Source organism: Myxozyma melibiosi, assembly GCF_037950935.1.
Source record: "Myxozyma melibiosi strain Phaff 52-87 chromosome Unknown BZA70scaffold_1, whole genome shotgun sequence".
NCBI lineage: Eukaryota > Fungi > Ascomycota > Lipomycetes > Lipomycetales > Lipomycetaceae > Myxozyma > Myxozyma melibiosi.
Genome location: NW_027042915.1, coordinates 635,238 through 661,851, shown reverse-complemented (window position 1 = coordinate 661,851; position 26,614 = coordinate 635,238). Strand labels below are relative to the sequence as shown.

At 53.7% G+C, this 26,614-nt stretch overlaps 13 protein-coding genes across 13 annotated transcripts; 6 read left to right on the top strand and 7 right to left on the bottom strand.

Moving 5' to 3' along the window:
- Window positions 1-235: 235 nt before the first annotated feature.
- BZA70DRAFT_264634 (Urb2/Npa2 family-domain-containing protein) lies at window positions 236-4,409 on the top strand (the record flags this gene model as incomplete). Its single annotated transcript, XM_064910912.1, has 5 exons — window positions 236-444; window positions 504-882; window positions 941-1,208; window positions 1,262-2,703; window positions 2,760-4,409. The coding sequence occupies 5 exons, from the start codon at window positions 236-238 to the stop codon at window positions 4,407-4,409; spliced, it is 3,948 nt and encodes a 1,315-aa protein (XP_064770287.1).
- A 14-nt stretch (window positions 4,410-4,423) lies between these two features.
- On the bottom strand, window positions 4,424-5,334 carry BZA70DRAFT_270821 (N-anthranilate isomerase). The gene has a single exon (XM_064911374.1). The coding sequence runs from the start codon at window positions 5,194-5,196 to the stop codon at window positions 4,513-4,515; it is 684 nt and encodes a 227-aa protein (XP_064770286.1). The 5' UTR covers window positions 5,197-5,334; the 3' UTR covers window positions 4,424-4,512.
- A 27-nt stretch (window positions 5,335-5,361) lies between these two features.
- BZA70DRAFT_7349 (nucleoporin subcomplex protein binding to Pom34-domain-containing protein) lies at window positions 5,362-8,696 on the top strand. Its single transcript, XM_064915369.1, has 2 exons — window positions 5,362-6,621; window positions 6,676-8,696. The coding sequence occupies exons 1-2, from the start codon at window positions 5,526-5,528 to the stop codon at window positions 8,580-8,582; spliced, it is 3,003 nt and encodes a 1,000-aa protein (XP_064770285.1). The 5' UTR covers window positions 5,362-5,525; the 3' UTR covers window positions 8,583-8,696.
- Window position 8,697: 1 nt separating this feature from the next.
- On the top strand, window positions 8,698-9,897 carry BZA70DRAFT_7663 (uncharacterized protein). The gene has a single exon (XM_064915385.1). It carries the CDS (start codon window positions 8,776-8,778, stop codon window positions 9,817-9,819), a length of 1,044 nt encoding a protein of 347 aa, XP_064770284.1. The 5' UTR covers window positions 8,698-8,775; the 3' UTR covers window positions 9,820-9,897.
- BZA70DRAFT_270818 (cytoplasmic tRNA 2-thiolation protein 1) lies at window positions 9,842-10,990 on the bottom strand. The gene has a single exon (XM_064911373.1). It carries the CDS (start codon window positions 10,964-10,966, stop codon window positions 9,920-9,922), a length of 1,047 nt encoding a protein of 348 aa, XP_064770283.1. The 5' UTR covers window positions 10,967-10,990; the 3' UTR covers window positions 9,842-9,919.
- A 60-nt stretch (window positions 10,991-11,050) lies between these two features.
- On the top strand, window positions 11,051-12,718 carry BZA70DRAFT_270817 (uncharacterized protein). The gene has a single exon (XM_064911372.1). It carries the CDS (start codon window positions 11,198-11,200, stop codon window positions 12,503-12,505), a length of 1,308 nt encoding a protein of 435 aa, XP_064770282.1. The 5' UTR covers window positions 11,051-11,197; the 3' UTR covers window positions 12,506-12,718.
- Window positions 12,719-12,726: 8 nt separating this feature from the next.
- Window positions 12,727-14,746, bottom strand: BZA70DRAFT_270816 (uncharacterized protein). The gene has a single exon (XM_064911371.1). The coding sequence runs from the start codon at window positions 14,646-14,648 to the stop codon at window positions 12,912-12,914; it is 1,737 nt and encodes a 578-aa protein (XP_064770281.1). The 5' UTR covers window positions 14,649-14,746; the 3' UTR covers window positions 12,727-12,911.
- On the bottom strand, window positions 14,708-15,515 carry BZA70DRAFT_270815 (uncharacterized protein). The gene has a single exon (XM_064911370.1). The coding sequence runs from the start codon at window positions 15,383-15,385 to the stop codon at window positions 15,128-15,130; it is 258 nt and encodes an 85-aa protein (XP_064770280.1). The 5' UTR covers window positions 15,386-15,515; the 3' UTR covers window positions 14,708-15,127.
- Window positions 15,516-15,538: 23 nt separating this feature from the next.
- BZA70DRAFT_7291 (Anp1-domain-containing protein) lies at window positions 15,539-17,774 on the top strand. The gene is made up of 3 exons (XM_064915364.1): window positions 15,539-15,852; window positions 15,910-16,583; window positions 16,639-17,774. The coding sequence occupies exons 1-3, from the start codon at window positions 15,782-15,784 to the stop codon at window positions 17,445-17,447; spliced, it is 1,554 nt and encodes a 517-aa protein (XP_064770279.1). The 5' UTR covers window positions 15,539-15,781; the 3' UTR covers window positions 17,448-17,774.
- On the bottom strand, window positions 17,740-19,493 carry BZA70DRAFT_7319 (uncharacterized protein). The gene is made up of 3 exons (XM_064915367.1): window positions 19,005-19,493; window positions 18,143-18,932; window positions 17,740-18,084 (listed from the first exon to the last, which is right to left on the bottom strand). The coding sequence occupies exons 1-3, from the start codon at window positions 19,329-19,331 to the stop codon at window positions 18,032-18,034; spliced, it is 1,170 nt and encodes a 389-aa protein (XP_064770278.1). The 5' UTR covers window positions 19,332-19,493; the 3' UTR covers window positions 17,740-18,031.
- Window positions 19,494-19,656: 163 nt separating this feature from the next.
- BZA70DRAFT_286610 (uncharacterized protein) lies at window positions 19,657-21,348 on the bottom strand (the record flags this gene model as incomplete). Its single annotated transcript, XM_064913881.1, has 1 exon — window positions 19,657-21,348. The coding sequence occupies one exon, from the start codon at window positions 21,346-21,348 to the stop codon at window positions 19,657-19,659; it is 1,692 nt and encodes a 563-aa protein (XP_064770277.1).
- A 433-nt stretch (window positions 21,349-21,781) lies between these two features.
- BZA70DRAFT_270809 (uncharacterized protein) lies at window positions 21,782-23,443 on the top strand. Its single transcript, XM_064911369.1, has one exon. It carries the CDS (start codon window positions 21,816-21,818, stop codon window positions 23,340-23,342), a length of 1,527 nt encoding a protein of 508 aa, XP_064770276.1. The 5' UTR covers window positions 21,782-21,815; the 3' UTR covers window positions 23,343-23,443.
- On the bottom strand, window positions 23,444-26,536 carry BZA70DRAFT_308133 (cell division control protein 54). Its single transcript, XM_064914847.1, has 2 exons — window positions 26,097-26,536; window positions 23,444-26,023 (listed from the first exon to the last, which is right to left on the bottom strand). Exons 1-2 carry the CDS (start codon window positions 26,453-26,455, stop codon window positions 23,470-23,472), a joined length of 2,913 nt encoding a protein of 970 aa, XP_064770275.1. The 5' UTR covers window positions 26,456-26,536; the 3' UTR covers window positions 23,444-23,469.
- Window positions 26,537-26,614: the final 78 nt, after the last annotated feature.

Below are 26,614 nucleotides of genomic sequence, written 5' to 3'. Positions count from 1 at the left end.
GCAGATTATAAGAAAAATAAGTAAAATATTGCACATGGGAAGAAAAGGTTGAAAGCGAAGCTCAGGGTTGACCCCTGAGAAAAAATTCGATAGTCCCAAATGTGAGTTAAGATCATCTGGGCAAGCGTATAATACTGAAATACAGCGAACAGAACCCCAACAGTTTAGCAAGCAAGTTATAGAGGCTATGCGCTATATACGAGGACGTTAAAGCTCATATTCAACTAGATCAGCGATGAGCAAGGAGACCTTGATACCAGAGGACGCTGCGACGTCTTCTGAAAAGGCTTCACGTTATTTGCGAAAGAAGACGACAGACATCGAGCCTCTGATCAAATTTGCAAACGGTCTTATTGATGGGTCCTACCCGAGCCTTTTTTTCCCTCGAAAAGAAGAGTTTTTATTGGAATGGTGGTTTGATCGAGCCGAAGCCGGCATGAAGAAGTATGGAGGCAACAAAGAATAATCCGAGTAAATACTATAGACTGACCTAATTTCAATAGTGAGCGGTTCTGGCAACTGTTTCCCAAGCTATGGGACCAAACAGATAAAGATTCCAGAATACAGATATATCACCGACATAAATATCTCGACACTTTGAAGTCAGTTCTCCAGTGGATCAGCGGATCAGAAGAGCCAGAGAAGGACAAACTCGACTACTCCCACGCAAAGCTGGCAATCCGGCCTGTCGTGCTAGTTTCTCTAGAGCGCGTCAGCAAGGACCAAATATATATGAGAACTACAAATCAGATAATGGTGTCAATTGTCGTGAGCTACCTGAAGCTGACGCAGGCTTTCGAAGAGACTGCAAGCGACGCGATTGCCAGATCGGTATTCTCAATTTACGACAACACACTATACGGAGTCCTCAACTACAAAAAAGTATGGTTCATCTCATAATCTTCATAATTTGAATCTGAACTGACTAAAATCGCTCTAGGTATCTCAAGCTCTGTCGTCTGATGGCCTGGTGGCAGTATTCATTGCTTTTGAAAAAGCTAGGCGAGAGTCTTATCTATACACGAGACTAGGAGACATTATTCGCGATCTGGTGTACAGTCCTTCGATTATGAAACAGGCTGCTGAAGGAGTTTCTGGAAAGAAAGAAGGAAAGAAAAGCACAGCCAACTCTGTTGACACTGTTGACAGCGAAAATTTATTCAAGAATCTGTTCGACGTGCTGAAGAGCATTCCTGATATTCAACAAAGTACGTATTGCTGTCTTGTTGATACAGAAGTCACTCGCTAACTGATATTCCAGAGGGGGAGCTACTGAGTGAGATTTTGGGCCTGGGTCTATCCAAATTCGAAAAGACGAAACAAAAAGCATTGATGCCGAAACTGTGTGAAGCTTTCTTGCAATTCTCACCAGCCAGTGCTGTCTACCTTATTCCCCAAGCGCAATCCCAAGATATGATCATGTCTTCAGAAGTGCTCACCAAGGCCCTCGAAGCTCAAGCATATAAGGATTGGCCTCTAGCAACGACAATTGTTGATCTCGATGCAGACGCAGTGTTACCGATCACAGATAAGCTAGTTCACGACAACCTCACCCACGCACCGAGCACCACCGAAACAGTTGAATTTCTGTGCCATCTGGCGTCCGCATATGCCAGGATTCGTGATTTACAAGCTTTCATGACACTATGGAAAGAAGAACTGGCATCTGCTGGGGATTTCGAAGAGAGCTCTTGGAAGTCAGAGTCACTGGTTCGCAATATTGCTCGAATTCTATCAGAGAATTGGACAATCCACCAGTTCAGTAGCGCGATTCCTAATCGCGAGATCGAGCACGAAGAATTGCTACCACTTATTGCAATCGTCCTAGCGTGTTCAAGGACGGCTGATTCATTAAATGATGCATTCAACAAAAAGCTGGCAGCTTTGCATGAAAAGCTACTTTCTGACGATTTGAAGGAGAATTATCTAGCATGGCGGCTTCGTTATTTGATCATCTCTGTCAATCGAGAGGTCGCAAAGTCGGTAATCGCTTCGACGGACCCAAATCATTTACTGAATGCTTTAATCTCACCAGAGAAGAAGCTGAAGGATCGAAGAGTGATCTATTTCATGATACAGAATATACTGAGAATCTCGGAGTTTCAGCTTTTGGAGAATTTCTCACAGGCTGCAGATTACATTCTTACTCTCCTGAGCCCTTCGAAGGCAAAATATGAGTCATGGGACAAAGAATCTCAGAGCATCAGCAAGCAAAATATTAGCACTGCAATGCTGCATTCCACTGTTGAGCGCTGGTTAGTTTTGGCTGAAAACAGGTTTACTCCAGACCAGATCCTGCTGCTCGCGGAAGCTCTCTGGCATTGCGGAAAGTCTGACAAAAATTCGGAACCCTGGAGCAGATTACTGGATAGTCCCCTGCTTTACGAACAGGTTCAGTTGAAAAACTCCCTTGCCGATTTGCTGGTATCGCAGCTTGCGATCGGAAAATCTGAGGATCGCGACGCCATAATCAAAGCGTTGCGCAAATCAAAATCAAAATCACTTGATGAAGCTGATCTTATCTTTAAAGCTATCGATGCGCTATTACAATATCCCATCGAGAGCTTGCGGAGATCTATCCGAGCACGGGTGCTTGACTGCTTACTGCTGATCGATAAATACTCATCGGATCTTCAACTGCTGCTGAAATCGAGGACGCTGATCCAAAAGTTTTTGGCTTTACCTAATATGAAGTCGATCCTGGTAAGAGAGAGCTGTTTTTGTGTTCTAATCAATCCAAATACTGATATTTTCTGTAGCAAACGAACCCTGCCGGTCTGTCCAGTCTCATCTCCAAATCGGAGGAACTATCTGATTTCGATCTTGATAATATTACTACGGACATCATGACTGCAGTGTTTGGGTATGCTGTTGGGGGAGATTCAACAGATTCCTCGGTTCAATTCCTGAAAGACGTACATGCATCTGCATTCGATACTCTTCAGTCTGGTGGATCAGTTGGACGTGGTACGCTGCGGATGTTTTCTCTGTCTAGCAGGTATATCGAGAAATCTGGAAGTACTATTCCGGATGAAAATCTACTGAAAGGAGTTGATTTTATCAGCGATATGCTATCGCAACCGAAGCAGAAGCTGGATCTACTCACCCAACGGTCGGCTCTGCTCGCACTTGGCGAACTCAACGAATTACTGTCATTCAGAAGAGATCTCAGTGTTTCTGGAGCAGTGTTGAATCTGATTCCGGGACATGTCAAGATACTTTCATCAATCACAGAATCCGGAGCCAACGTCACGCCCGAGATCAACATATCGGGTCAGATCCTGCAGACTATCTTTGGCATGGTCAGTTCCTGGAATCATGACTCAGTCGATGGAAAACTACGGGATGCTCAGCGACTCACCACGCTGTACACATCACTGAATCAAATTTCACGGTCAACTTCGTCGATTGATAGCAGTCTGATCCGACAGAAGTTCAAAGAGAAAGCTAAAGGATGGAGTAAAGAGACCTTTGAGGCGATTTTCAATCAGCTACTGCAAATATCAACGCACACCGAAAATTCCGCGGATGCAGAGAGTATAAACACATTGACAGCTCTGTTGACGGTCGAAGGTTCAGATCATTACGCATTTCTGACTCGAAGGTTATCGTTATTGGCTTGCACTCTTGTTCTTGATCAACAGAAGATTACGAGCGCTAGGTCATATCTCGACATACTCAAGCTGTTTGAGACGGTTATGAAGGAGAAAACTTCACTCATCACACCATTCACATTCACCCAACTCTTCACCTTTCTGATCCTCACAAGCTCTCAGTCAGGGCCAAAGTTCTCCGATTTATATTCGGTGGATGAGGTGTACATTCACATTTGCTCCACCGCTTCTAGTATCATATTGCTGTTGGGACGATACTTCCGAGGCAGACATAATCTCGTCATTAGACTCCTAGAGAATCTCTTGTATGGACTATGCCGGTCACGCAAGGTAGCCATCCAAAAACTGGGTGCGATGAACTGGAAACGAGCTTCTTGGCTACCCGTCTCTCAGTCCTGTTCTGTGGATTGCGCGTTGGCCTACTCGAGACTCCTGGCAAATATCTGCGATCCAAATCTCTCTAGGTCGAAGGCATCGTCGAACCCAAAGAAGCGGTCTCGTGGGGAAAATCAGGCAGAGAGTGATTTCGCGCTTTCGTCAAGCTCAGGAACATCTAGGCGTGCGCTGTCAAAACATGTTCCGTTTCTGATCACAGAGTACTGCTATGCGGCGACCCATTTCAGCTTTGATGCAGATGTACAGCAAGCGCTTATGACCGGGTTGTACACGGTGTTTGATATCATGGGAGAGCATGAGCTTGCAATCACAAACGCCTCTGTTGATGCGACGGGACGGGCAATCTTTAAGCGATTGTACGAAGATTACAACAAGTTTGGAAAGTGGCATGAGATTTGAGAGATGTAGAGCTATTTGTGTATATATTCTGGACAATTGAAAAGCCACATTTTGATTCACCCAAGCGCCTATAATACAATGAATATCAAGCTAACAAAAATCTCTATGAATCGCGAGCGTTTTTGATAAAAAGCTGGATCTTTTGATGATCGTGCTTCCCATCCGTCTCTACTCCACTCGAGACATCCACGCCACTGACATTAGGAAGTTTGATAGCTGTAGCCACATTCTCGGGTGTTAAACCACCAGCTAATATGAAACTACCAGCACCAGGCAGTTCATCCCATGCTAGAAGTTTGCCTTCACCACCGCCTCCGTCGAGAAGGGCGAGCGAATGCAAGCCAGGCTTTAGAATATCTTCATCAGTTGGACCGAATTTCTTTATGACCGGTACGGGGATTGAGTTCGCCCACTCAAGAGGCTCCGAGCCGTGTAGCTGAACGATATCAAGCTCATACTCCTTCTGAATAGCCAACACTTCCTCCAATGGCTGATTTCGAAATACGCCAACGACAAGCGGCGCCCGATTTCTGAAATTCTCAACGTGGCCAGTGAACCACGCGTCAACATCGTCAGGCGGCAATAGCCTGTGTTCAGGCCGAGATTCTCTAAACTCGCGAACCGCTCGCGAGATCTTTTTCGCTTGGTCTGATGAGACTGTCCGCTTGACGTTTGGAACACAAATCATACCGATGAGGTCGGCGCCGGCTTGTATGGCGACCTGTGCCGATTCGACAGTTCGCGTGCCACATATTTTGACAAGCGGTCGCTGTGAAGGCTCTGTCATTGTGTAGAGTGATTCTTGATCCTTCAGAAAGGAAGTAGACTATATACAAAAGAGCGGATAAGGATGTAGACCGGATATCGAGATGGATTTGAAATCTTTAAAGCTTATTATTTATGTCAGCAGTAAGTGATTCGTACTATATTTGTGTATATCGAGATTTTTTGTAGTCCCATCGACTCACCGCGTCGAACGCGCAAACTAGTCAACAACACCAGTTTTGCGGGTGATCTGCATGAGCCAGGAATAATTCGATTAGTCAGGACAGGAATAGAGGTGCTGACGTAGAAGTTTGCACTTTTTGTTTTGCTTGTCGTTCGAATCAACAACTAATGGAGACGCCAACGCGGCGCCCGTTCGCATCAACTGACTCGGCGAGCACCGTCAACCCGCGCATTGTCGCAGTCCAGAATAGTTTTGGTGCGGGTAGTCCGATGCAGTCGAGTCCCATGTCAGAGACACAGGACGAGTCGGGCGGCGACAGTCAGGCGCTCGCGTTAAACGACGAGGCGAACGAGGTGATTGCTAGGGAACAGCATTTCTATCTGTTGCTCAACAAGTTCCCAAGCGTTTTCATCCCGTTCATTCGTGCGCTGCGGTTCGATGCTGGCGTGTACGCATTTCAGATTTTAGCAAATATGGATACATATATGCAGACGCTGCCGCGAGGGTTCCGAGATTTTGATGTTTCGGCCGACGATCCACAGGACATTTACCTGCTATCTGATCTCTGTTTATATGCACCTCGAGAAGACGGAGAGGGTGGAATTTTCGTTTCAAAGGGACATCATGGCCGGATCATCCCGACCGAGAGCAATACGTTCACCGTGCAGTGGAGGTTTCGATACAACGGATGGGCATATATCGGTCGAGTTCTAGAGCACGCAGAAAAAGTATCACCGACAGATATAGTCGTTGAGGAGATCACACTTTTGATCTCGGATACAATGCGCCAGCTGTCTACCGAAGAAGCTATTGAGCTGCTTGAAAGCATATGCGAAAATCTCTCGGAAGACAACAATGTCCTTGTGATCATCGGCCGGATACTCACCATAGCCATGCAGCGAAAAAACATTGGCGTCAGCGTCGCTGCTCTTGAGTTTTTCGCCGCGCTGACCAGAGTGCTACCGAGCAAGGTGTGGGAGTTTTTAGAAAACTCTACTCTCCTTGACCGGAGCGGGAACGGCGGAATGGCTGCGTATGTGCTGTCGTCGGTCGAGATTATCAATGGTGACTACAAGTTTACGTTGGCACTCATCGATCTCGTGTGTGCCCTGACAAATGACGTTTTGATTGGAAAGTTCACTTATGCTGTTAAACCAAGTGTCAAGGCTGGTATTTTGCTGCAGTTGTTTCGGCATCTGATGAACGTCTATGAGAGTTTTTCGTATTGGAAGTATGAGGATTTGCACGAGCGTCTCAAAATTGGTAAGAAGGTCATAAAATAATTCAAGGCTGAAGCATTACTAACTCTTGGTATAGCTACGCGAATCTCAGAGGTGTTTGAGTCTATAATAAGGATCGTGTACTGCGTCGACGAATTCAGTGAAGGAACAGAGAAGATCAATGGCGTGCTATTCCCAGCCACGCAGCACATTCTCGACCGATTTCTGGTCACCGACTCAAAGCCATCTCGCTGTCTGCAACCACTTCTTGGCGGTATCGAGGCCGCCTCGCGAACGATGGAAGCTCTCAAAAACGACCAGGACCTGCTTAACCGGACATACGGCTGGATCGAGAGCTCATTATCACTGGCTGAAGTTTTGACGAGAGCGCGGAGCTTGCTGAAACGGGCGCCTACGCAGCTTGAGCGAAAACTGTTTGGATTGGCGGCTAGTATGTCGGTTTTGTTTGCCAATGAGAGTGTGTTGAGGCTGAAGCTGATGCAGCTGCTGAATGCGATGGTGGCGAGCGAGTGGAGTGAGAAGCCGTCGTTGCTCGCGTACTTTGGAAGCGGGCCGGCTGCGGCATTTGCGGCGTCGCTGGTGAAGGCGATCGAGAGTGATATTGATTACCCGATGCAGAATGAGATTGCGAATTTCGTGAGCTTGGTGTTTAGCACGAAGCAGCAGGGATTGTCGATTCTTCTGCTTACTGGGAAGGAGCTTGGATTGGACTCGAAAAGCGAAAGTGAAGCAAAGAAAGAGAAGGAGAAGGAGAAGGGTCCCGTCAAATCGTTGTTACAAGCACTCGAAAAGAAAGCTCAACAGACCGAAGAGATACGTGTTGAGTTTACGGCGAATATTCTCGAGAGTCTTGCGCTTGCTCAGAATACGCTCTCTACAGCACTGTTTGAGAGTCAAGAGGATAAAGGGCTACTGAATAAAATCCTAAAGCTGATTGACCAAGGAACGGAAGGTCGCGTGAGCGGTCTGGAATCTTCAGAGACTATTGTCCGATACTGCTATGAAACATTGCGAGCTGCTCGCGGAGTCCAGCTCTGTGCGGTTCATTTGCACAAGGCGCGGAAAGGGTCAAGCGAAGCCAAGACGATTATCTCCCATATAGTGGGGAACCTCCCAAGACTGGCGGATGTAGCGTTCCGGATATACGGATACCGGGCGTCGCTGCATGGAAACCTGCACCGCAACTTTGACAAGAAGTGGCCCGAGGCACGATTGATTCGGTTCCAGCGCACGGTGCTGGTTGCGGGCGAGCGCAAGTATGGGACGGGGTACAAGTATGATGTTGAGATGATGGACATGATTTTGGGAGCTGATCCGATCTGGAGCGGGTACAAGAGCGAGGTCGAGCAGGCGAACCTGAATCTGTCGCTGATTGATGCGCAGTCGCATTTATTCCGAGCGTGGTGGCTGTTGACGATCGCATTGCTGGATTGGACGGAGGAGGACGGAAAGCTAGCGTCGGTGCTGGAGGAGATTGCGTGTAAATGCCTTACGATCAACATCGAAGAAGGCGTGATTGCGCCATTATTCCAGCCGATAGTGAACGAGCGGTGCGAGCTTGCGTTTATAATTATCCAGAAGCTGGCGGCGTTGAGCACGCAAAAGTCAAAGTCAGGCCGGGTTGATTTCAAGCGGATTCTCAGGCTCGCGCATGATCTGATCGTGTCGGGTGGGATGGAGTTCGTCCAGGCGTTAACTGAAGGACGACAGGAGAATTACCGGCCCGTGCTCAGGCTACTTCTACTGAGCGTGCAGGAACTGCGGGATGAGAAGCCTGATGCGGAGATTACGAAGCTCGTGCACGATCTGATTGAACAGGTTGTCGCGAGGTCATACAGCGTTCTCGGGCCGGACGCGTTGGACGCGTTTAGGAAGCCGGGCGAGGGTGCGGGAGAGGACGGGCCGATGAGTAAGGCGGGCGAGGATATGCTGCTTTTGACTAGTTTGTTGAGGGATTGCTTGAACATCAATGGCGTTGTGTAAGAATTAGTGAGATGAATAGATATCTGAAGAGTAATGTGTGGCTCGTATTCGGAGAAGTCGTATTCGCTGATAAACACCCGAACCCTGGTATCGACTATAATCCTATTTACATTCAATCGGGAGGCCTGATAGTCCAGTCCAATCCTGCAAGCCGTGCTTCAAGACCACACAAAAGACAAAGCAGCAGCAGAGAATGAGCGGCAGGAAAGTAGCCGTGATCACGGGCGCGAACGGCGGACTTGGCTACGCGATTGCGTGCCGGCTGCTGGACAAGATTCCGCAGACGGTGCCGTTGACGATAGTTGTGAGTACGCGGCACATGCGAAAGGCGGTGGAGACGATCAACAAGCTGCGCAAGTACTGTCCCGAGCGGGACTTGCTTTCGTTTGACTACGTGCTGCTTGATTTGGGGTCGCTGGAGTCGGTGCATGAGGTCGCGGGGCAGCTGCTGGAGCGGTATAAGCATATCGACTATCTGTTTCTGAACGCGGGAGGGGGGGATTTTGCGGGCATCGACTGGGTTGGAGCGACGAAGGAGGTGCTGAAGAACCCGATCGATGCGATGACGCATCCGAAGTTTAAGAAGGAGCGGATTGGAAAGGTGTCTGTTGATGGAATCGGGTGGGTGTTTCAGATAAACATCCTCGCAAACTACGTGCTTTCGAAACGGCTGCTTCCTGTGCTCTCGGGAGGCGGGCGGGTTATCTTCATCGGCTCGGTCGAGGCGGAGATCGCGTACCCGTTCGACGAGAAGGATATGCAGCTGATCCACACCGACCAGGCCTACGTCGACAGCAAGCGCGAGCTCGAGTACGTGCACGCGGCGATTGCGCAAAAGTGGAAGGCCGAGCAGGACGTGCTGGTGTACATGACGCACCCGGGCATCTGCCACACCGCGATCTTCGCCGACCATCTCAACTGGCTGACGACGTTTGGCATGCTGTTTTTGTTTTACGTCGTGCGCTGGCTGGGCAGTCCGTGGCACGTAATCGACGCGTACAAAGGTGCTGCGGCACCGGTGTTTGCCGCGATCGAGGCGGTGCCGGAGGAGACTGCGGATCCGGCCGAGACGGTGAATTACGGGTCTGCGTGCGACGCGTGGGGACAGTCGTATATCAGGCGGAAGGCGACGGGGACGGAGGAGGAGAAGAAGATTGGGGATGTGATTGTGGAGGAGATGGAGAAGTTGTCGGCGGATGCGCTGCAGCGGATTAATTTGGGAGAGACGCAGATTTAGACTATAGAATGTAGATAGTATGATAAAAAAAAAGAACGCCTATTTACACTATATACAAATGCCCCGAAACGAATACAAATCATAGCGCCAATATACATGTCTAAAACGACAGATGCTCCAACTGCTTCCTTACCAACGCCGCCCCATCATCTTGATCACCAGGCTTCTCGAGCGAAATCTGCACAGCCGCCCGCCCAGCATTAAGCCCATCAAGCAGCACACAGGCTTTACACAGCTTATTCGAGGAGATGTACCCGCACCGCTCGCACACGCCCGCGACGAGCTTCTTTGCCTGATTTTTCCCGCCGCGGCGCTGCAGCGCAAACGTCTCGCCAGAATGAATGATGTCGATTATCGCGCTCGACCGCACGGTCTCGAGGTTTTTGATGAGCGTGCGCGCGGTGCCGCGGAAGGCCTCGGGGGAGTAGGTGCACTCGGTTGAGAAGTAGTCTAGCTTTTTGTAGTGCGCGTAGAGCACGATTTCCTTCTCGTAGGCAAACTTGAGCGGCTTGGAGCGCTTGATTGGCGACTCTGCGCTCTGCGTGATGATCTCGGTGCAGCGGTCTAAGCGGGCGGTGTCGCCGCGGAGGATGTTCATGAGCACGGTCTCGGCCATGTCGTCTGCGTTGTGGCCGGTGAGGACGTGGTTGATTCCCAGCATCTGCGCGCCGCGATCAAGAGCCTGCCGGCGGAACACGCCGCAGTAGGTGCAGTTGTTTTTACTCCCAATCTGCGCGACGATGTTGTCCATGCTCCAGCCGTCGTAGAGGTCTTTGTAGCTGACGATTTTGAGCGGGAGCGAGTATTGCTGCTGGTTGCGTTTGACGGTCTCGAGCGAGTCGTCGCGGTAGCCACGGATGCCTTCGTCGATCGAGAGCAGGACAAAGTCGACGCCGTACGAGTACCGCTCGTTGAGCGTCTTCATGACGTGCGCGAGCACGGTCGAGTCCTTGCCCCCGGACGCGCCGATGGCGACGCGCTCGCCGGGGTGGAAGAGCGAGGCGGCGGTGATTGTGTTGTGGATCTCGGTCTCGAAGACGTGGAAGAAGCACTGCTGGCAGATTTTCTGGCCGGTTTTCGGGCGGCGCAGTGAAGGCTTCTGCGCAGAGCAAAGCTCGCAGAGCGACTGCAGCGGAAGAGAGGGCATCGCTTTCTCTTTTGTTGATATTCAATATAAAAGCAGAAGAAGATGAATATCAGAGAATTTAGAAAAAATCCCAAAGCAGAAGCCCTAAACCGAGGTGCGGCTCAAGGGCGGCAGGCAAAAAACAGAGAGCGAGCAACGGCCTCGACGAGAACACCGATTTGCTCCCCTCCGCCGCCTTCGTCCACTTCCCCAACTTCTTCTCAGAAGCAGCAGAATCAGGAGAAACAGAACATGTCGACAACGACGCAGGTTGTGGCTTCGCGGCAGAAGTCGGCGCGCATCGCGACGAAAGCAATCCGCCGCGATGGCGATTCCCGGCGCTCGTCGCAGCATCACCGTCACCAGCAACAACAGCAAGCCCCCGAGCTCTATCCCGGCCTCAACGACCTCTCCGACTTTCTCGAGGCCTTTCCATTGGAAGTCATCAGACACTTTACGCTGCTGCGGGAGGTCGAGGCGAAGTGCACGTCCTCGACGAGTCTGCTGGCGGCTCTGATCCCGCAGTTCCTCGAGACGCCGGTGACCGACCCTGCGCGGGACGCACTGCTGGCGGAGGTGCGACGGGTGATTGCCGAGCTGCTCCCCTGTTTTGAAGAAAAGATCCACGTCGCAGGCTCAGCGACCGAGGCCGTCGCGCGGCACATCGAGCGGCTCGAAGCAGACTACGACCGCATCGCCCACGGGGGAGAGATCCCCGACGCAGTAATCTACGGGCCCGCGAACCACCCCGCGCTCATCGGCGACGGCTCCCGCGACGAGAAACCACAGACACAGGCGAGCTCGCGAAGTGAAAGTCGCAGAGAGGCGATTGCTGCCCGGCGGGCGGCCGCGCAGGCTGCGGACGAGCACGGGGCTGGCTCTGGCGTGGGCGGCGCGGGGTCTGCTTCTGCCGTTGGCGGGATGGCCTCCGCGTCTGGCTCTATCGGAGCGACAGAGGCAAAGAAACCCGCGCGATCGTCGTCGTCGAAAACAAGCCAGAACCATGATAACGGAACTGCAGAGTCGGTGGTGGGAGCGGCGCCGCCCGCGAAGAGACGCAAGGCAGCTTCCGGCGCGGGATCATCAGAAGCCAGGAGTAACAACCAGCACTCGGGGTCGACTCCCGTTCCCCCGCTTCCTCTTCCCTCGCCCCAGCTCGTTGCCGAGAACCACGGCCGGTCGGCATCGCCTGCGCGTCCTGGAACGCCGTCGTCCGCAAGCCAAGCGCGCCGGGGCGGCCGTGCGACTGCGCGGAACTCGAGCCGTCGGGGTCCCGTCAACGGCAGCGCGGCGGCAGGTGCGGTCGCAGGAGGAGGTCCCGGAGCGGTGGTGCCGATCAAGGCCGATCCGCAGTCGCCGGCGAACGACCCCGAGAGCGAGCCCGTGTACTGCTACTGCCAGCAGGTGTCGTACGGCGAGATGGTAGCCTGCGACGGGCCGGATTGTAAGCGCGAGTGGTTCCATTTGCCGTGTGTTGGGCTCAACGCGCCGCCAAAGGGGTCGTGGTATTGTAATGAGTGCGCGGTGAAGTACGGCAAGAGAGGGAAGAACAAGAATTGATTGTGTTTTATGTTTTTATGTTTTATTTCTTGGAGGAGGGAAGAAAGAGAGCATCGTGATTATACTATTACTTGTTTTGGCTGGTTGTTTGTTTTCTTTCTTTGTCGATTTGGTTTAGTTTGTTTGTCTGTGGAGTTTTGTTCACTCTTTCCTAATGGCTGTTTTTTTTTACCAATTACTGTATGAGCAAAAGTATCATCACTTTCAACTCAACTCTTCCATCATGAGTAATGCTCATCGATTGCCGCACGTAAAGAAACAAAGTAAACACCGATATCCTATGAAATACCACTAATTCCCACGCATGGGCGAATGTCCGATCCGAATAAAGTACACAACTAAAAATACATTTTCCCAACCATCCTCAGAGCTCATATAGATCATAGATCACAGATCATAGATGTAGCTAGATTGCTCTCTTCTCGACTCTCTCGGTACCTACCAACTCCTCCTCAACGTCGCTGCTAGTCGCACCATCATCAGCTCCGTGACTACCCCACCCTCCTTTCCGTCGCCGTCGTTCAACGACCCAGCCCCTGCTCTTTCTGACATACGCCACGACATCGTGCGTGCGCGGCGGTGCGAGTGGTGAGCTCTGGAACGGAGCCGGCGAAGGCGAGTGCTGGTAGTACGCGTCCGAGACAAAGGGCGATGAAGTCGGCGTGCTGTCTTCGTCTGTCCGCTCAGAGATTGGTGTAAGTGATGGTCTTCGCGCGGGTCTCGAGGCCGCCCCAAAGTCAGAGCCGTCGTCAGAGTACCCGTCGTCGTCGTCGTCGGCCATGTTGTTGACTTCGTCGAGCATGAGGTCGTCAAAGTAGTCGTCTCCGGCTTGGTCGAGGTCGTCGGTGAATTCAAAGGCGGTGATGTTTGCGAGCTCGTCTGACGAGTAGAGGTTTGCTGCGAACGGGACTTCGATATCAAGCTCGTCTTCGTCCGAGGGAGGTACGTCGACGTCTGAACCCACGACGTCTTCGACAGCCGCGGTGAGGGATATCCTGGTCGCTCGCGAGGCGTCCGAGTCGTTGCGGAAAAGGGAGTCGGTGCCGGCGACGGACGAGTCGAAGGAGAACCTCCGTCTTGAGTTTTCGCGGTCGAGATGGCGGATGCCGAGGCCGTCGAGAGATCGAAGGGCGCCGGCGTCGTCGTCGTTGCTGACGAGTATGCTTTCTGTGCTTTCTTCTATTATACTGTTTGTGTCGTCATTTTCGATGCTGCTGTTGTTAACGTCGTCGTCGTCAGGCATGGGTTTTTCCTGCGCAAAAGTCGCTAGACAATCAACAACACTGGTAGACCGCTGCACTTCATTGTCCTCGTCTTGAGAAGAGATCTCAATGACTGTCCCTTGACGAGCGAGATCTGAGTTCTGCTGCAGGTCGGTTGCTGTGGTGGTTTGTGGAATGGCATCGACAGGGAGAGAAGGCAAAGGTTTTGTGCGGAGGATTGTTTTCGAAACCTCAAAGATGCGCTGGATAGTTCGCTTGCGTTTCGTCTCGGAAGGTGTGGTTTCAGCTTCAGTCGGCGCGGTCGAGGAAGACGAGGACGCGAACGAGGACGAGGACGACGCTTCAGCAGCTGCAGTAGTAGTTTTAGACGCAGCAGCACCGGGAGTCGAGGGCGTAAGAGGCACGACACCCCAGTCATAAGTTCGAGTGCCGTAGATGACGCCGGCGTTGATAACCGCTTCCTTTTCACGCACACGGGCGGCCTCGGGGGACTCGGTCATGCGGATTGTGGCGTGGCGGAGACGCGGGATCGGGTTGAGTTTGTGCAGGAGATCGGAGCCGGAGGCGGAGGCGTCGAAGGTCGCGAGGGCGGAGGGGAATGGGGAGGAGGGGGAGATGGTTTTGGGGGAGGACTGTCTGCGGCGGCCGCCGGCGGCAGCAGCGGCAGAGGCGGCGAAGGAGCGCTTGATTCTGGTGCTGGCGGAGCGGACTATTGACTGCTTTCGAGAAGAGGCGGATGGAGGTGTGGACTTGGGAGCAGTGGTGGAGGAGATGGGGTTTGGGGGAGGTTTGGATGCAGGAGGGCTTGTTGATGGATGCGGAGGAGGAGCAGATCTGGCGGGAGGTGAGTCTGCGGGTTTCCGCCTGCCACGCTTGCGGCGGACGTGCGATAAGAGGAAGTTTGAGGTCAGAAGAGGCATTTGCGGAGTGAAGGAGGCATTCAGGTGGTGAGTGAGCCGGATTCGGTTGAGGAAGAGGAGGAGAGGAGGAGAGGATGGGAGAAGATGGATGTGAGGAGGATCGGAAGATGAGACCCAGGATTGGAGGAGGGTGGGATTTGGAGAGGGGGAAGTTATTCTGGGTATGATTACTTAATATGCGGCTTACTTATATTAAGAACAGCTTGTACGTTGTACGTAGATAGAGTAGACTACAGTGGACTGCAGTAGAGTAGAAGTAGAGTAGAGACGATGAGATGATAGAGAGTATGTGGATTAAAGAGGATTATGTAGACATGGAAAAGTAGAGGGAGTAGAGAGCACGAGCGTATGGAGTTGCCATGATATCACGGAGAGATCAAGAGAGTAGGAGGATGAGATAGAGAGTAGATGATGATATAGAGAGTGAGTATGAGAAGCACAGTGTATATCAGCAGTAATGCAGTAATGTAGTAAACAGATCAGATAAAAAAGAGGACAGAGATCTGCTGAGCAGTGAGCAGTGAGCACGATGAGAGGAGGAAGAGAAGAAGAGGAGAACAGAGAGGAGTGTAAGAAGACAGGAAGAACCAATAAATACAATAAACACAATAAAGACAATACAGCAAACACAATAGATATAGTAAACACACAGTAAACACAACAGAAACACAGATACAATAACAACAGTCAACACAGCACAGTATCATATCAATATCAGAACAAACAGCATATCGCATCTGACTACGATATCCACTCCACGCATCCGGATCCACACCCGCCCGTCACGAACAGTCACATCCTCCTCCTCCTCTCCTCCTCTCATCCATCTCTTCCCGCCGGAACAGTCCTCGACTGCCTGCAGCGGGCGGTGATGTGACGAGTCGACCGAAGCTGGCTGGTGGCGGGGCAGCTGAGCCACAAGATGTGGCTTGACTGTGGCTTGCGCATCGTCGAGGTTTCCATTTTTGGATCGCGGGTTTGTTGTTGTTTTGCGCCTTTTCCTCCTCGACTCTTCCTCTTCCTCTTCTTCTTCTTCTTTTACTATTATTCTTCTTCTGTTCTTCTTCTGTTCTTCTTCTTCTTCTTCTTCTTCTTCTTCTTCTCCTTCATCTTTGACCCCCCGGTCTCCACCCATGTCCTCCCTCATCATGAACGGCAACCCATTCCCGCATCCAAGCCAACCATTCATCATATCCCCCCACAGGTACTTCCTCCTCCTCTTCTTCCCTTCTCTCTTCTACAGCTCTCTCTAACTCATCAGATTCCAATCCCGCTCCAAATCCCAGATGCTCCGCCGCCTCCCCGTCAGGCGCATCCTCATCCTCGCCTGCTCCCTCGCGTCCCTCCTCCTCTTCTTCTTCCCGACCATCTCCACCTTCGCCGGCTCCTCCCTCACCTCCTCCCTCTTCCGCGACGATCCCCTCATCACAACCGTCCACCACTACGACCTCGCAAACTCACAGGGCACCGGCAGAGGCTGGGAGCGCAACGAGCGCGTCCTCATGTGCATCCCTCTCCGCGACGCCGCCCCCCATCTCCCTCTCTTCTTCTCCCATCTCAAGAACCTCACCTACCCCCACTCCCTCATCGACATGGCCTTCCTCGTCTCCGACTCCAAAGACGAGACCCTCCTTCTCCTCAACACCCTCCTCGAACGCATGCAGAACGACAAAGACCCCTACATGCACTTTGGCCGCATCGAGATCTTTGAAAAGGACTTTGGCCAGGTCGTCGGCCAGGGCTTTTCGGATCGCCACGGCTTCGACGCCCAGGGCCCCCGTCGCAAACTCATGGCTCGCGCCCGTAACTGGCTTCTTTCCGCTGCCCTCCGTCCCGAGCATAGCTGGGTTTACTGGCGTGATGTCGATGTCGAAATCGCCCCTCCGACCATCATCGAAGATCTAATGCGCCACAACAAAGACGTCATCGTTCCTAGTATGTCTTCTCACTTTTCTCTACTACAGATGAATAAATATACTAACACTACTAGACATCTGGCGTCCACTCCCAGACTGGCTCGGAGGCGAGCAGCCCTACGATCTCAACTCGTGGCAAGAAAGTGAAACCGCACTCCAGCTCGCGCAGACTCTTGGCGAGGACGCCGTCATCGTCGAAGGCTACCCCGAATTCGAAACCTGGCGCCCGCATCTGGCCTACCTCCGCGACCCCTACGGCGATCCCGATCTCGAGATGGAGATCGACGGCGTCGGCGGTGTCTCGATTCTCGCCAAAGCGCGCGTTTTCCGATCCGGCGCGCATTTCCCTGCGTTTTCGTTTGAGAAGCATGCCGAGACTGAAGGGTTTGGAAAGATGTGCAAGCGCATGGGATTGTCAGTTATCGGGCTGCCGCATTACGTGGTCTGGCATATGTACGAGCCTAGTGTCGACGACATGCGGTACATGAGCGAGATGATCCAGGCGCGGCTGCATAAGGAGAAAGAGCAGCAAGAGAAAGCAAAGGAGAACAACAACAAGGACGAGAGCGACCGGATGGCGGAAGCGGCCGCGATCGCAAAGGCTGAGATGGAGGCCGCGAAGCAGAAAGAACTGTCGAGCTCGAGCGGCGAGTCGCCGTTACAAGAGGCCGGGAAGGAGACCGATCCGTTGGAGATCTATAATAGCCCTGTGTACTTTTTGGACTCGGTTAAGGCGGCCGAGGTGAGAGCTGCGAAGCAGGTCGCGCGCGAGATCGAGCAGGCGCGCAAGGAGGCGGAGAAGAAGGCAAAGGAGGCGGCTAGTGAAGCAAACAAGGACAAGAAGGATGGGAAGAAAGTAGTTATCGCAAAGGATGATGCTTAATTCTTCAGTACTTGTTTGCACTGTTTCTCGTTCTTCTCATCGCTCATGCTCATTGCTCATCTCATTCTGGCTTGCTATACCGTTCATTCTCTATATATAGACCCATCTCTGCCTTAAAAGTTCCCGGCTGCCTCTGCACTTCTTCCTTTGCTTCTTCCTTTGCTTACTTGCGTCATTTGTATTTTATCTTATCTTTCCTGCCTTTTCCCTGGTTCCGGCGCGTGTCTCTGGCATAATCATCAACATTTTCTCTACATTATTCCTGCTTGCTACTTGCTTTGTGTTTGTGTTTGTTTGCGTCGTTGGTTTGGATTTTTATATAAAACTTGCTTGTTGTTGTGTGTATACAGCGATTGTTATAATACTATTAATACCCGTTTATAGATTATTAGATAGAGATCATTAGATAGAAAGTGGGAGTGAATATAGTAGCGACGCAGCACTTGTAATATAGATACAGCACCACGAGATTAAATTTCCATAACAGCTTGCTAATGTACATCCACTCATCGTGAAATTTAAATCAGATACAGCGGAGTCTGTTCGCGTCGAGAACTTGCAAGAACCTGCAAGTTCGAAGGTTATCAGCGGTGCTTTTCGTTCTCGAGTCGGGAGTAGAGTAAATACAGCGCCATTTCTACAATACACCCATAGTTAGCACAGATACTTAAATACAACAACACAAGAAAACTCACGGTTACACTCCGTAGTCCCCGTAATCGTCACCAATCTCTCATTACTATTCTCCTGCGGCTCGTTAATCTTAATCGACGACCCGGACAACTGTCTGATCTCGTTGATCTTCGATCCGCCCTTGCCGATGATGGCGCCGACCATGTCGTTCGGGATGAAGATTTGCTGCGTCAGTGGTTGGCCTGGAAGTGCGTGCTGGGCTTGTTGCTGCGCGCTTTGTACTGATTGCGCGGGTTGCACGCTCGGGACGGGTTGCGCACGCGCTGCGCTGTCGACCGCGGCGGTGTCTTGTGCTCCGGAGCCTGAAGCAGCAGCGGTGGTGGCTGCTACGGCGGCTGCCTGCGCGGTTAGGGAGGCGCCAGTCGCGACGGCGTAGTCTGCGGCAGAGAAACCGGTTGGCGCGAGAGCGTAGGGATTGAACGGCGTCGCGACGCCTTTCTGGACCGACATGCGCCAGTGCGCCGGGCGGGCGTAGACGCCGTACATTGGCAAGGGGGAGTAGAACTGGGCTAGGAAGGAGGTTGATATGCGGTCGGACTGGTCGGCTAGAGAGGAGCAGATGTCGGTTAGGGCGGCGGCGAGGGCGGGGGCGGAGCCGGAGATGAGGAGGGTGCGTTCGGTTGAGAGAGGGAGGAAGGTGGAGGAGGCGGAGAGGGAGGCGCCGGAGGGGGTAAGAGTGGAGGGGTCGAGGATGGAGGGGAGGAGTTTGTGGGGGATGATTGTTCGGAGGGAGAGGGTGGTGGTGTCGGGGGATTGTTTGGAGGAGAGCTGGAGCGCGAGTGCCGAGCAGGCCTAGATGTCGTCAGTATTGATCAATGATATAGAAGAAGAAGAAGAAGAAGAAGAAGAGAAGAAGAAGCGCACCTTCGCAACCGCATTCGCCCTCCCAGAAACAGTCAACACCCTCTCCGCCGCCCCAGCAACATCATCACTATACGCAAGCTGCACACCGCAACCGCGACTGATCTCCGCCGCCTCGTCCGCCAATTTCCCCGTCGTCAGCGCCGCCGCCTCGCGAGTTGCAATCAGACACCGCAGCTGCACCGGGGAAGAGTCGTCGTCGTGGCCGTTGCTGGTGGAGGTGGTGCTGGTGGTGGTGGTGGTGGTGGTGCCTCGTGCCTGGCGTTTGGTGGCAGGGGAGTCGTCGTCAGGGCCGCTGTACCTTTTCCGGGAGGTTTGCGTGGGTGCCATGTGCTTTTGATGTCGATTACTATCGTCTTAAGTAGAGAAAGAAGAAGAAGAATGAGATTCCTGCGGAGGAGGGAGATGAAAGACGAGGTGTTGATTTGGGTGAGGATGTGTAGAGAATTATTTCCTCGGAGGAGAGGTGGTTTGAACTCGGAACCGGTTTGAAAAAGTGTGCGCGAACTGTGCGCGTTGATGGGGTTCCGGTTTCAGGTCCTGGAACCATTCCTACTCCTCTCCTCCTTCACTGCTTAAACAATAGTCTTATTTATGATGTCTATTAATACAGGTGCTAATATATACAATAATACTACTACAACCCCACTCAAACTCACCCCTCCATCCACAACGGACTAACAGACGACGCAGCGGGCGAGAACGGGTTCAAAACAGGCCTCTCGACGACCGCCGTGCCGAGCTCGAGATACTTGTCGCCCGAGACAGAGTGGCCGCTGCTCGAGCGGACTTGGATCATGTTGTTGAAGCGGACTGTGCCGGGGGAGGGTAGTTGCTGCTGCTGCTGCTGCTGCATGTGTGGATCAGGTTTGGCTGTGGGAGTGGAAGGAGTGTTGACGCATGTGGTTTGCGTGCCGGGCGAGATCATGTCCCAGTCCTGAGCACGCATTTTCGCGACGTCGATAATCATCCTCTTTGCGCTCTGCTTGCTGTCCTCATCATCAGCAATTGACTTCTTTCCCTCGGCCTTGATAACCTTTGTATCCTCGCCAAACGCACGTAGTCGCGCTTGGAACTGCTCTTCAGTCCACTTCTTCTCCTTCCGGGATTGTGCGGTGAAGAGGGCTGCGAGCCGTGCTCTGAGGAAGTGCGAGAGATAGAATTTGCTGGTGCGCGGTGTCTCGATTGGTTTGCAGAGAGGGGAGGGGAGGGGGGAGGTGATTGTGCTCGCGGGCTCAGGCTGAGGAGAGGGAGGGGTGTTCTTGCTATCAGTGGGTTGAGAGATCTGGGTATTGTCCCTGCGCTTCCGTAGTCTCAAGGACTGCGCAGCATTCTTGAAAAACTTCTTTGTAGTGCTCTTTCTCTTCCCGCCTTTCTTCAACTTCAGCTCGGTAGGCACGATACAGCTAAAATCCTCATCGCAGAGCGTGTTTGCGTTGACAGGACTGAGATACAGGTTCTTGCTGTTTGCTCTCGAGATCGAGGACGAGTGCGAGCAGTCTGTGGCGGACTCTGCGAGCGGGATCGTGACCAGGGCCGAGGTCTGGTTGGCCGCCGCGATGACTGACGAGGCAGACGGGAGGTGGATGTGTAGTGGCTTTGCAGAGTCAGAGTGGGTGTCAGAGGGGTCAGAAGTAGCAGCAGCGGCAGTGGCAGAAGTAGCGGGGGTATTAGTAGTATCAACAGCAGCAGAAGGAGAGACAGGACTAGCGAGCTGCGACAGACGCCGCCAAAGACCGGAGGGGTGTTCGGCAGGAGAGGGAGTGTTTGCTGCCGCTTCGCGCACGCTGATTTCAGCAGCCGAGTCGCGGATGACTTGGGTGATGCGGGCGATGGCTTCTTCAGTGTCAAAGTCGTCCTCGACTTGGTCTTCGTCGAGGTCTTGGTCGAGGTTGTAGTTCAGGCTGGATGTAGGGAGGACGGGACAGGAGGGAGGATCAGCCGGGGACTGGGTCTGAGAGAGGACTTTGTCGAGGGAGGATTTCAGATGAAGCGAAGAGGCGGAGAAGGGTAGAGCTGCGAGGAGACTGCGACGGCGATGGCGGCGAGGGCGGGGTGGTGAAGAGTGGGAGGACTGACGGAGCTGCGGTTTGCGGGCGCCGAAGAAGCGGGCGCGGGCGAGGGAGAAGTCGTGGCTGAGGGAGGTGGTTGATTGGTCGGCGGGGATGAGTGAGTGTGAGTGAGCGCTTGAGGTTGAGGGAGGTGGGCGCGGAGGGGTGGGGATGCGGGCGCGGAGGACGTGGGGAGGGAAGTAGGAGATGCGCGGGCGGGGGGGAGGAGGAGGAGGAGGAGGAGGAGGAGAGGGAGGGTGGTCAGTATGTGACCTGCGACGTCTGATAAAGGGCATCGTGAAGATACAAAGAAGCAGCAGCAGTTGAGGGCATCTGAAGCCAACTCGAGCAAATGAAGAGAACTCGGATATTAGGAAGGATGGCGATGGCGATGTAAACAAAGGGCTGCGGCTCAGAAGGCGACAAAGTTAGCGAGATTAACTCGACACCTTTAGCGACCTCGCTTCTTTTGAGATGTGGTGATGGTTTGTGGGTAGGAGGAGTAAATACAATAGAAGTATCAGATATATACAATAATACTCTTATAATACTCTTATAAACACACTACAATAATACAACTAAGCAGCTTATCGCCCGCCAACTCTATCGCCTCGCTTCCTGGCACGTGCAAATAAACTTTAAATACGGATTAGGGTTTAGGCTGCGGCTCTGCGTCTGCCTCGTTTGCGTCCTCGACTTTTCTCTGTTTTTTGTTTACTTTTGTATTCCATTCTGTTGTTGTTGTTGCTGTTGTTTGTTCTCAATGTCGGTTCTGCCGTCGATTTACGATATTCCCGCGCTGCCGATATCGGACGCAGAGCTCTTTCTGCGCACTTTTGTTCGCCTCTTTGCTGCTGCTGCTCTGCCGCCCGCAAACTACCCCGACGTCCTCCTTCCTTCCCCACATCCTCCTCCATCTCCGTCTTCTCCACCACCGACTTCCTCTTCTCAGCTACCATCTCTGTCTTCTTTTGACAAGTCCAGGATCATCGCGGCATACACATCACCACAACCCTCCCTCGATCTCCCTCCACTCCCCCCTCCTCCTCTTCCTCCTCCTCCTCCTCCTCCTCCTCCTCCCCGATCCTCCTCCACTATCAACTCACCCCCCTCCCCCATCCTCGACCCCGCCACCGCCCTCGCCGAACTTGACTCCATCTCCCGCTCCCTCCACGACCCCCGCCTCCCCTTCATCATCGCGCCCTCAGACCACCTCGCCCAGCGCTCCTCCTCCCTCACTGCCCCAAATAAACGTGTCCCCCCCACCGTCAACGAAATCCACTTCCGCACCGTCAACTTCAGCGACCACCGCCGCGCCTCCGTCCCGCAAATCCCCGTCGACTACTTCTCCTCCAGCATCTCCTCCGCCAGCGCCTCCCCGGGCTCCGTCCTCTCGCCCTCCCGCCGTCGCAGCTCCGGCAACACCAGTTCCTCCAGCAGCATCGCCAGCTGCGACGTCGACGAAATCGTCGCCGACTCGACCATTGCCTCTTCGTTCATCATCACCGAGCCCAGCTCCTCCGCCTTTCCCCGATACCCGTCCGCCAACTCTATGGCCTCCACTTCCGCGCCCTTCATCTACTCCTCCGGACGCCGCATAAACGACCTCTCCGTCTCTTCTGAAGCCACCACCACTTCCTCCTTCTCCTCGATATCCCCGTCGACCCACAACCCCTCCTTCCTTCAATCCTCATCCACATCCTCCTCCTTAAAGAAGTTCCCACAGAAACTAAAACAGCGACGTTTCTTCTCCTCCTCACTCTCCGCGACCTCACCGCCCTCATTCTCATCCTCCTCCTCCTCACACACCAACCGGACACGCTCGGACCAGCTCTCGCCCATCTCCTCCAAATCAGAACCCACCGACCAACCCTCCTCCTCCACCTCCCGCCTTACTCCCGCGCCATCCGAAATCCCCTACTCCTCGCGCTCGCCCTCAGACTCCCAGCAGCATTCCCACTCCGCAAAGCCCCACGCGGCTCCTTACGGCAGCAAACCTGACTCTCCATACTACGTCCTCACAAACATGGGCGTCCGGCTCGTCACTCCTGGAAAAGACGGAAATACCCCGTCTTCATCTGACGCGCCGGTTGAGTCCCCGCCAGCTAGCCCTTCGCTGTCTGCGACCAACAGACTGTCGGTCTCTTCTTCAGGCAAGAAGCTTAGTACTTCGAGTGTATCTACTACTTCTTCCTCGGCTGGTAAATCGAGAAAAGGGTCCGCTGTGAGTTCGAGCTCGGCAAAGTCTTGGATTTTTGGGAAGAAGAATAGGTCTAGTCGGTCTTCTTAGGATTGTTTTATGGCGTTTCATATCTTTGTATTTCTACTACATTTATTATGCACTTATAAAAATATTCATTGCAAATACTCACTACTAAAACATACAATACATTAAACACACAAACTCACACATACGCCTAAACAGTCCCCATCCGTCTCACCATCCGTCTCGGTCCCTCGCCTGAAACCGCAATCTGCCCCTCAACCTCCAAACTCCTGACCGCGTCGCCAAACTCAAGGTTCTCGATATGCTCCGACGCCTGCTCGTTCATATGTCTCAGCAAATCAGAGTACCGCACCCCGCCGACGTTGCCCCGCGACAGCCCGTCAACAGCCTTCAACACCTCTCGCATGAGATCGCCTCTGAGTCTGCGCTGCGCTGCCGACGTGCCGGTCTGGATCAAGTCCATGTCAATCCGGCCCGTCACCGGATCCGTAGCGTAATCCTTGATCGCGGCGCGGATAAGTCTGACCGCCTCCTCGACGTCGTCGACCGTGACCTCGGTCGAGAACCGCATCCGCGCATGCGCCTCCGCCAACCGAATCATACTCTCGAGCTGCCGCGTCGTCGCCGTGATCCGGCGCTCGGCCGCCCGCACGTCCTCGCCCAGCTTCCGCAGGTCGACGTACGCCTTGACGAGCGCGTCGCGCGCGTCCTCGGAAATCACGGGGTGGATGTGCTGCCGCGCGTATGAGATGTACATTGTCAGAAACTCGATCGGCAGGATCTCCTCCGCCGAGCCGGTCTCGGGCGCGTCCTCGAGATATAGGCCCGCGAGATGGCGCGCGAGCCGGCGGTCGCTCTGCTCGTCTACTTTATCGAGAATCAAGTACACGAGATCGAACCGCGACAGCAGCGTCGGTGGCAGATCAATGTTCTGCGGCACGGGCAGGTTCGGGTTATATTTCGACCCGATCGGGTTTGCTGAGGCGAGCACAGACGTGCGCGCGTTCAGCGTCGTGATGATTCCCGCCTTTGCGATCGACACCGTCTGTTGCTCCATCACCTCGTGCAGCACCGACCGCGTCGCGTCAGACATCTTGTCGAACTCGTCGATGCAGCAGATTCCGCCGTCCGACAGCACGAGCGCGCCAGACTCGAGCACAAGTTGCTTCGTGTCCTGGTCCCGCGTCACGTACGCCGTCAGACCGACCGCAGACGAACCTTTTCCGGACGTGTACACTCCTCGAGGCGCGATCTTGTGCACGTACTGCAGCAGCTGCGATTTCGACGTCGAAGGGTCACCGCATAGAAGGACGTTGATATCCCCCCTGAACCGCGGGGACCCGCTCTTTTCAAACGTCTTGTTGGTCCCGCCAAACAGCTGGAGCAAAACTCCCTTCTTGACATCTTCCATCTCGTAGATCGAAGGCGCAATCGACCGCGCCAGCAGCTCGTAGATATCCTCGCGCTTCGACATCGCAGTCATCTCTTCCACGTCCGCCTGCGTGATCTTGCGGATCTCTTCGACCTCTGCCTGCGACGACGGCTGCGACGCCGAGGTTGACGACGCGGTAGCTTGGTGTTCGGCAAACTCCGTCTCGAGCGACAGCGTCGACACGTCCAGTCCGAGCCGGCGCTTGTCGACCTTTTGGATATGCAGCACGTCCACGTACGTCTTGAACAGACTCTTGATCGTCCGCATGCGCGGGTTCACCCGCACCGGCACCGACCTGAAAATACCCGTAATCTCAACCCTGTCTCCGGCCTTGCACGCGTCCACGAGCTCATCGTACACGCACAGCGCAACCGAGTGCGGCGTCTGTCCGTCCGGAACCACGTCCGGCGTCTCCTGCAGCTTGATAACCTGCTTATCCGCGTACTCGCAGCGGTTGTGGATCAGCTGCATCGACTCCTTCGACTTGCACCGCTCGCGCGGACACGCCGTCGGCTCGGCCACCATCCCGCGGTCGACCTCGACGCTGTGGTGGTGCAGACACACCGTGCATCGGAAAAACGCGACTTTCATGTCGGGAATGATCGGCGTGCTCCGCAGCACGAGGCCCTTCACCGACACAAGCTTGTCGATGTCGCCCGGGTTCAAATCGCGCAGACCCCGGCTGCCGCCTTCCTCCGCGCGCAGGTTGTACGGCCGCACTTTGTAAATCATATTTGCCTCGTGGTCCGCGATCTGCGCCTGCGTCAGGTTCATCCCCGTCAGAAGCTCAATCATGCAGTCGCGGATCGCCTGGTCCATCACAGGGATCAGCTCCTGCGGGTATCGCAGCAGGTTGTAGTACAGCGTGCGCGTCGGCGGATACGCGCGCAGATCCTGCACGTCGAGATTCAGCGTCGTGACGCCGACTTCGTACATATCCCGCAGCATATCAAGATACACAATCTCCTCTCCCTCGCCCGGCTGCACGACGACGCCGTCCTGCACGAGCCTGTACTTGCGCCGAAACGCCTGGATAAAGCCCGTGAACTGCGCGGTCGACTCTGCCAGCGCGACGTTTGTGCCCCACACGACGCGGTACGGAACCGCGGCGTCGGAGCCGTCGTTGCCGGCTGAGAAGGTGGCTGCGTTAGAGGACGACGATGACGGCGGGTTGCTCGGGTCGGAAGAGGGGTGGCCTCCTGCCGCGGCACCGTTTGGTCGCGTGCGGTGCAGCGGGGTGGAAAACATGCCGGAGGAGTGGATGTCTCCGCGGTTGCGACGGGCGGACCGAGGGGTCGAGAGGTGGTCAGATCTACAAAGTTAGCACTAGTCCTGCAGTTTCCAGTCCTAACAGCTGTAGAACAAAAAAAAGAGTACAAACTCACAGTTCAGAACGCAGATTGCTAGACCGAGCGGCGCTTCTGCCCGCACTGCTGCTTCTCCTCGCGCGCGGGGCAGGCGACGACGAGGAGTACCTCAACGGCGACGACACCTCGTCGAGCCTGCTTCTGCGCGCCGTGTTTCTGCTGTCTGCGCTCGCGCGCGGCGTGCTATCCGCAATAGAGGAAGCTCCGTCGTCGACCTGCATGTCCTCGGCGTCGCTGGGAAGGGAGTTTGAGGGCGCGGGCGAGGAGGAGGAGTAGAAGAGCGGCGAGGAGGCGATTCTGGATGTGGCGGCAGCGTTTGCTGGACGGGGAGTGTGCTCCTCAGGAGGGGGCGGTGAAGATCCCGGAGGAGAGGACATGGTGAGCTATTCTGATTGTGAATGAAGAGAATAAGGAATTGCGATGAGGAAGAGGAAGAAGAAGAGGAGGAGGAGGAGGAGGAAGAAGAGATTGGGAGGAGCGAAGAAAGGGATCACTTTGCTTCCCACAAAGGGGGTTTAATGAAAACCTTAAAAAGA

What these genes read in the sequence shown, in the direction of transcription:
- BZA70DRAFT_270821 (XM_064911374.1), bottom strand. Translation starts at nt 5,196, where the DNA reads ATGACAGAGCCTTCACAGCGACCGCTTGTCAAAATATGTGGCACGCGA.
- BZA70DRAFT_7349 (XM_064915369.1), top strand. Translation starts at nt 5,526, where the DNA reads ATGGAGACGCCAACGCGGCGCCCGTTCGCATCAACTGACTCGGCGAGC. An exon ending in GCACGAGCGTCTCAAAATTG is followed by an intron (nt 6,622 to 6,675) that starts GTAAGAAGGTCA and finishes CTCTTGGTATAG; the next exon opens with CTACGCGAATCTCAGAGGTG.
- BZA70DRAFT_7663 (XM_064915385.1), top strand. Translation starts at nt 8,776, where the DNA reads ATGAGCGGCAGGAAAGTAGCCGTGATCACGGGCGCGAACGGCGGACTT.
- BZA70DRAFT_270818 (XM_064911373.1), bottom strand. Translation starts at nt 10,966, where the DNA reads ATGCCCTCTCTTCCGCTGCAGTCGCTCTGCGAGCTTTGCTCTGCGCAG.
- BZA70DRAFT_270817 (XM_064911372.1), top strand. Translation starts at nt 11,198, where the DNA reads ATGTCGACAACGACGCAGGTTGTGGCTTCGCGGCAGAAGTCGGCGCGC.
- BZA70DRAFT_270816 (XM_064911371.1), bottom strand. Translation starts at nt 14,648, where the DNA reads ATGCCTCTTCTGACCTCAAACTTCCTCTTATCGCACGTCCGCCGCAAG.
- BZA70DRAFT_270815 (XM_064911370.1), bottom strand. Translation starts at nt 15,385, where the DNA reads ATGCGATATGCTGTTTGTTCTGATATTGATATGATACTGTGCTGTGTT.
- BZA70DRAFT_7291 (XM_064915364.1), top strand. Translation starts at nt 15,782, where the DNA reads ATGTCCTCCCTCATCATGAACGGCAACCCATTCCCGCATCCAAGCCAA. An exon ending in TTCATCATATCCCCCCACAG is followed by an intron (nt 15,853 to 15,909) that starts GTACTTCCTCCT and finishes CTAACTCATCAG; the next exon opens with ATTCCAATCCCGCTCCAAAT. An exon ending in CAAAGACGTCATCGTTCCTA is followed by an intron (nt 16,584 to 16,638) that starts GTATGTCTTCTC and finishes TAACACTACTAG; the next exon opens with ACATCTGGCGTCCACTCCCA.
- BZA70DRAFT_7319 (XM_064915367.1), bottom strand. Translation starts at nt 19,331, where the DNA reads ATGGCACCCACGCAAACCTCCCGGAAAAGGTACAGCGGCCCTGACGAC. An exon ending in GGGCGAATGCGGTTGCGAAG is followed by an intron (nt 18,933 to 19,004) that starts GTGCGCTTCTTC and finishes GACGACATCTAG; the next exon opens with GCCTGCTCGGCACTCGCGCT. An exon ending in GGGGACTACGGAGTGTAACC is followed by an intron (nt 18,085 to 18,142) that starts GTGAGTTTTCTT and finishes GGTGTATTGTAG; the next exon opens with AAATGGCGCTGTATTTACTC.
- BZA70DRAFT_270809 (XM_064911369.1), top strand. Translation starts at nt 21,816, where the DNA reads ATGTCGGTTCTGCCGTCGATTTACGATATTCCCGCGCTGCCGATATCG.
- BZA70DRAFT_308133 (XM_064914847.1), bottom strand. Translation starts at nt 26,455, where the DNA reads ATGTCCTCTCCTCCGGGATCTTCACCGCCCCCTCCTGAGGAGCACACT. An exon ending in AGCAATCTGCGTTCTGAACT is followed by an intron (nt 26,024 to 26,096) that starts GTGAGTTTGTAC and finishes CTAACTTTGTAG; the next exon opens with ATCTGACCACCTCTCGACCC.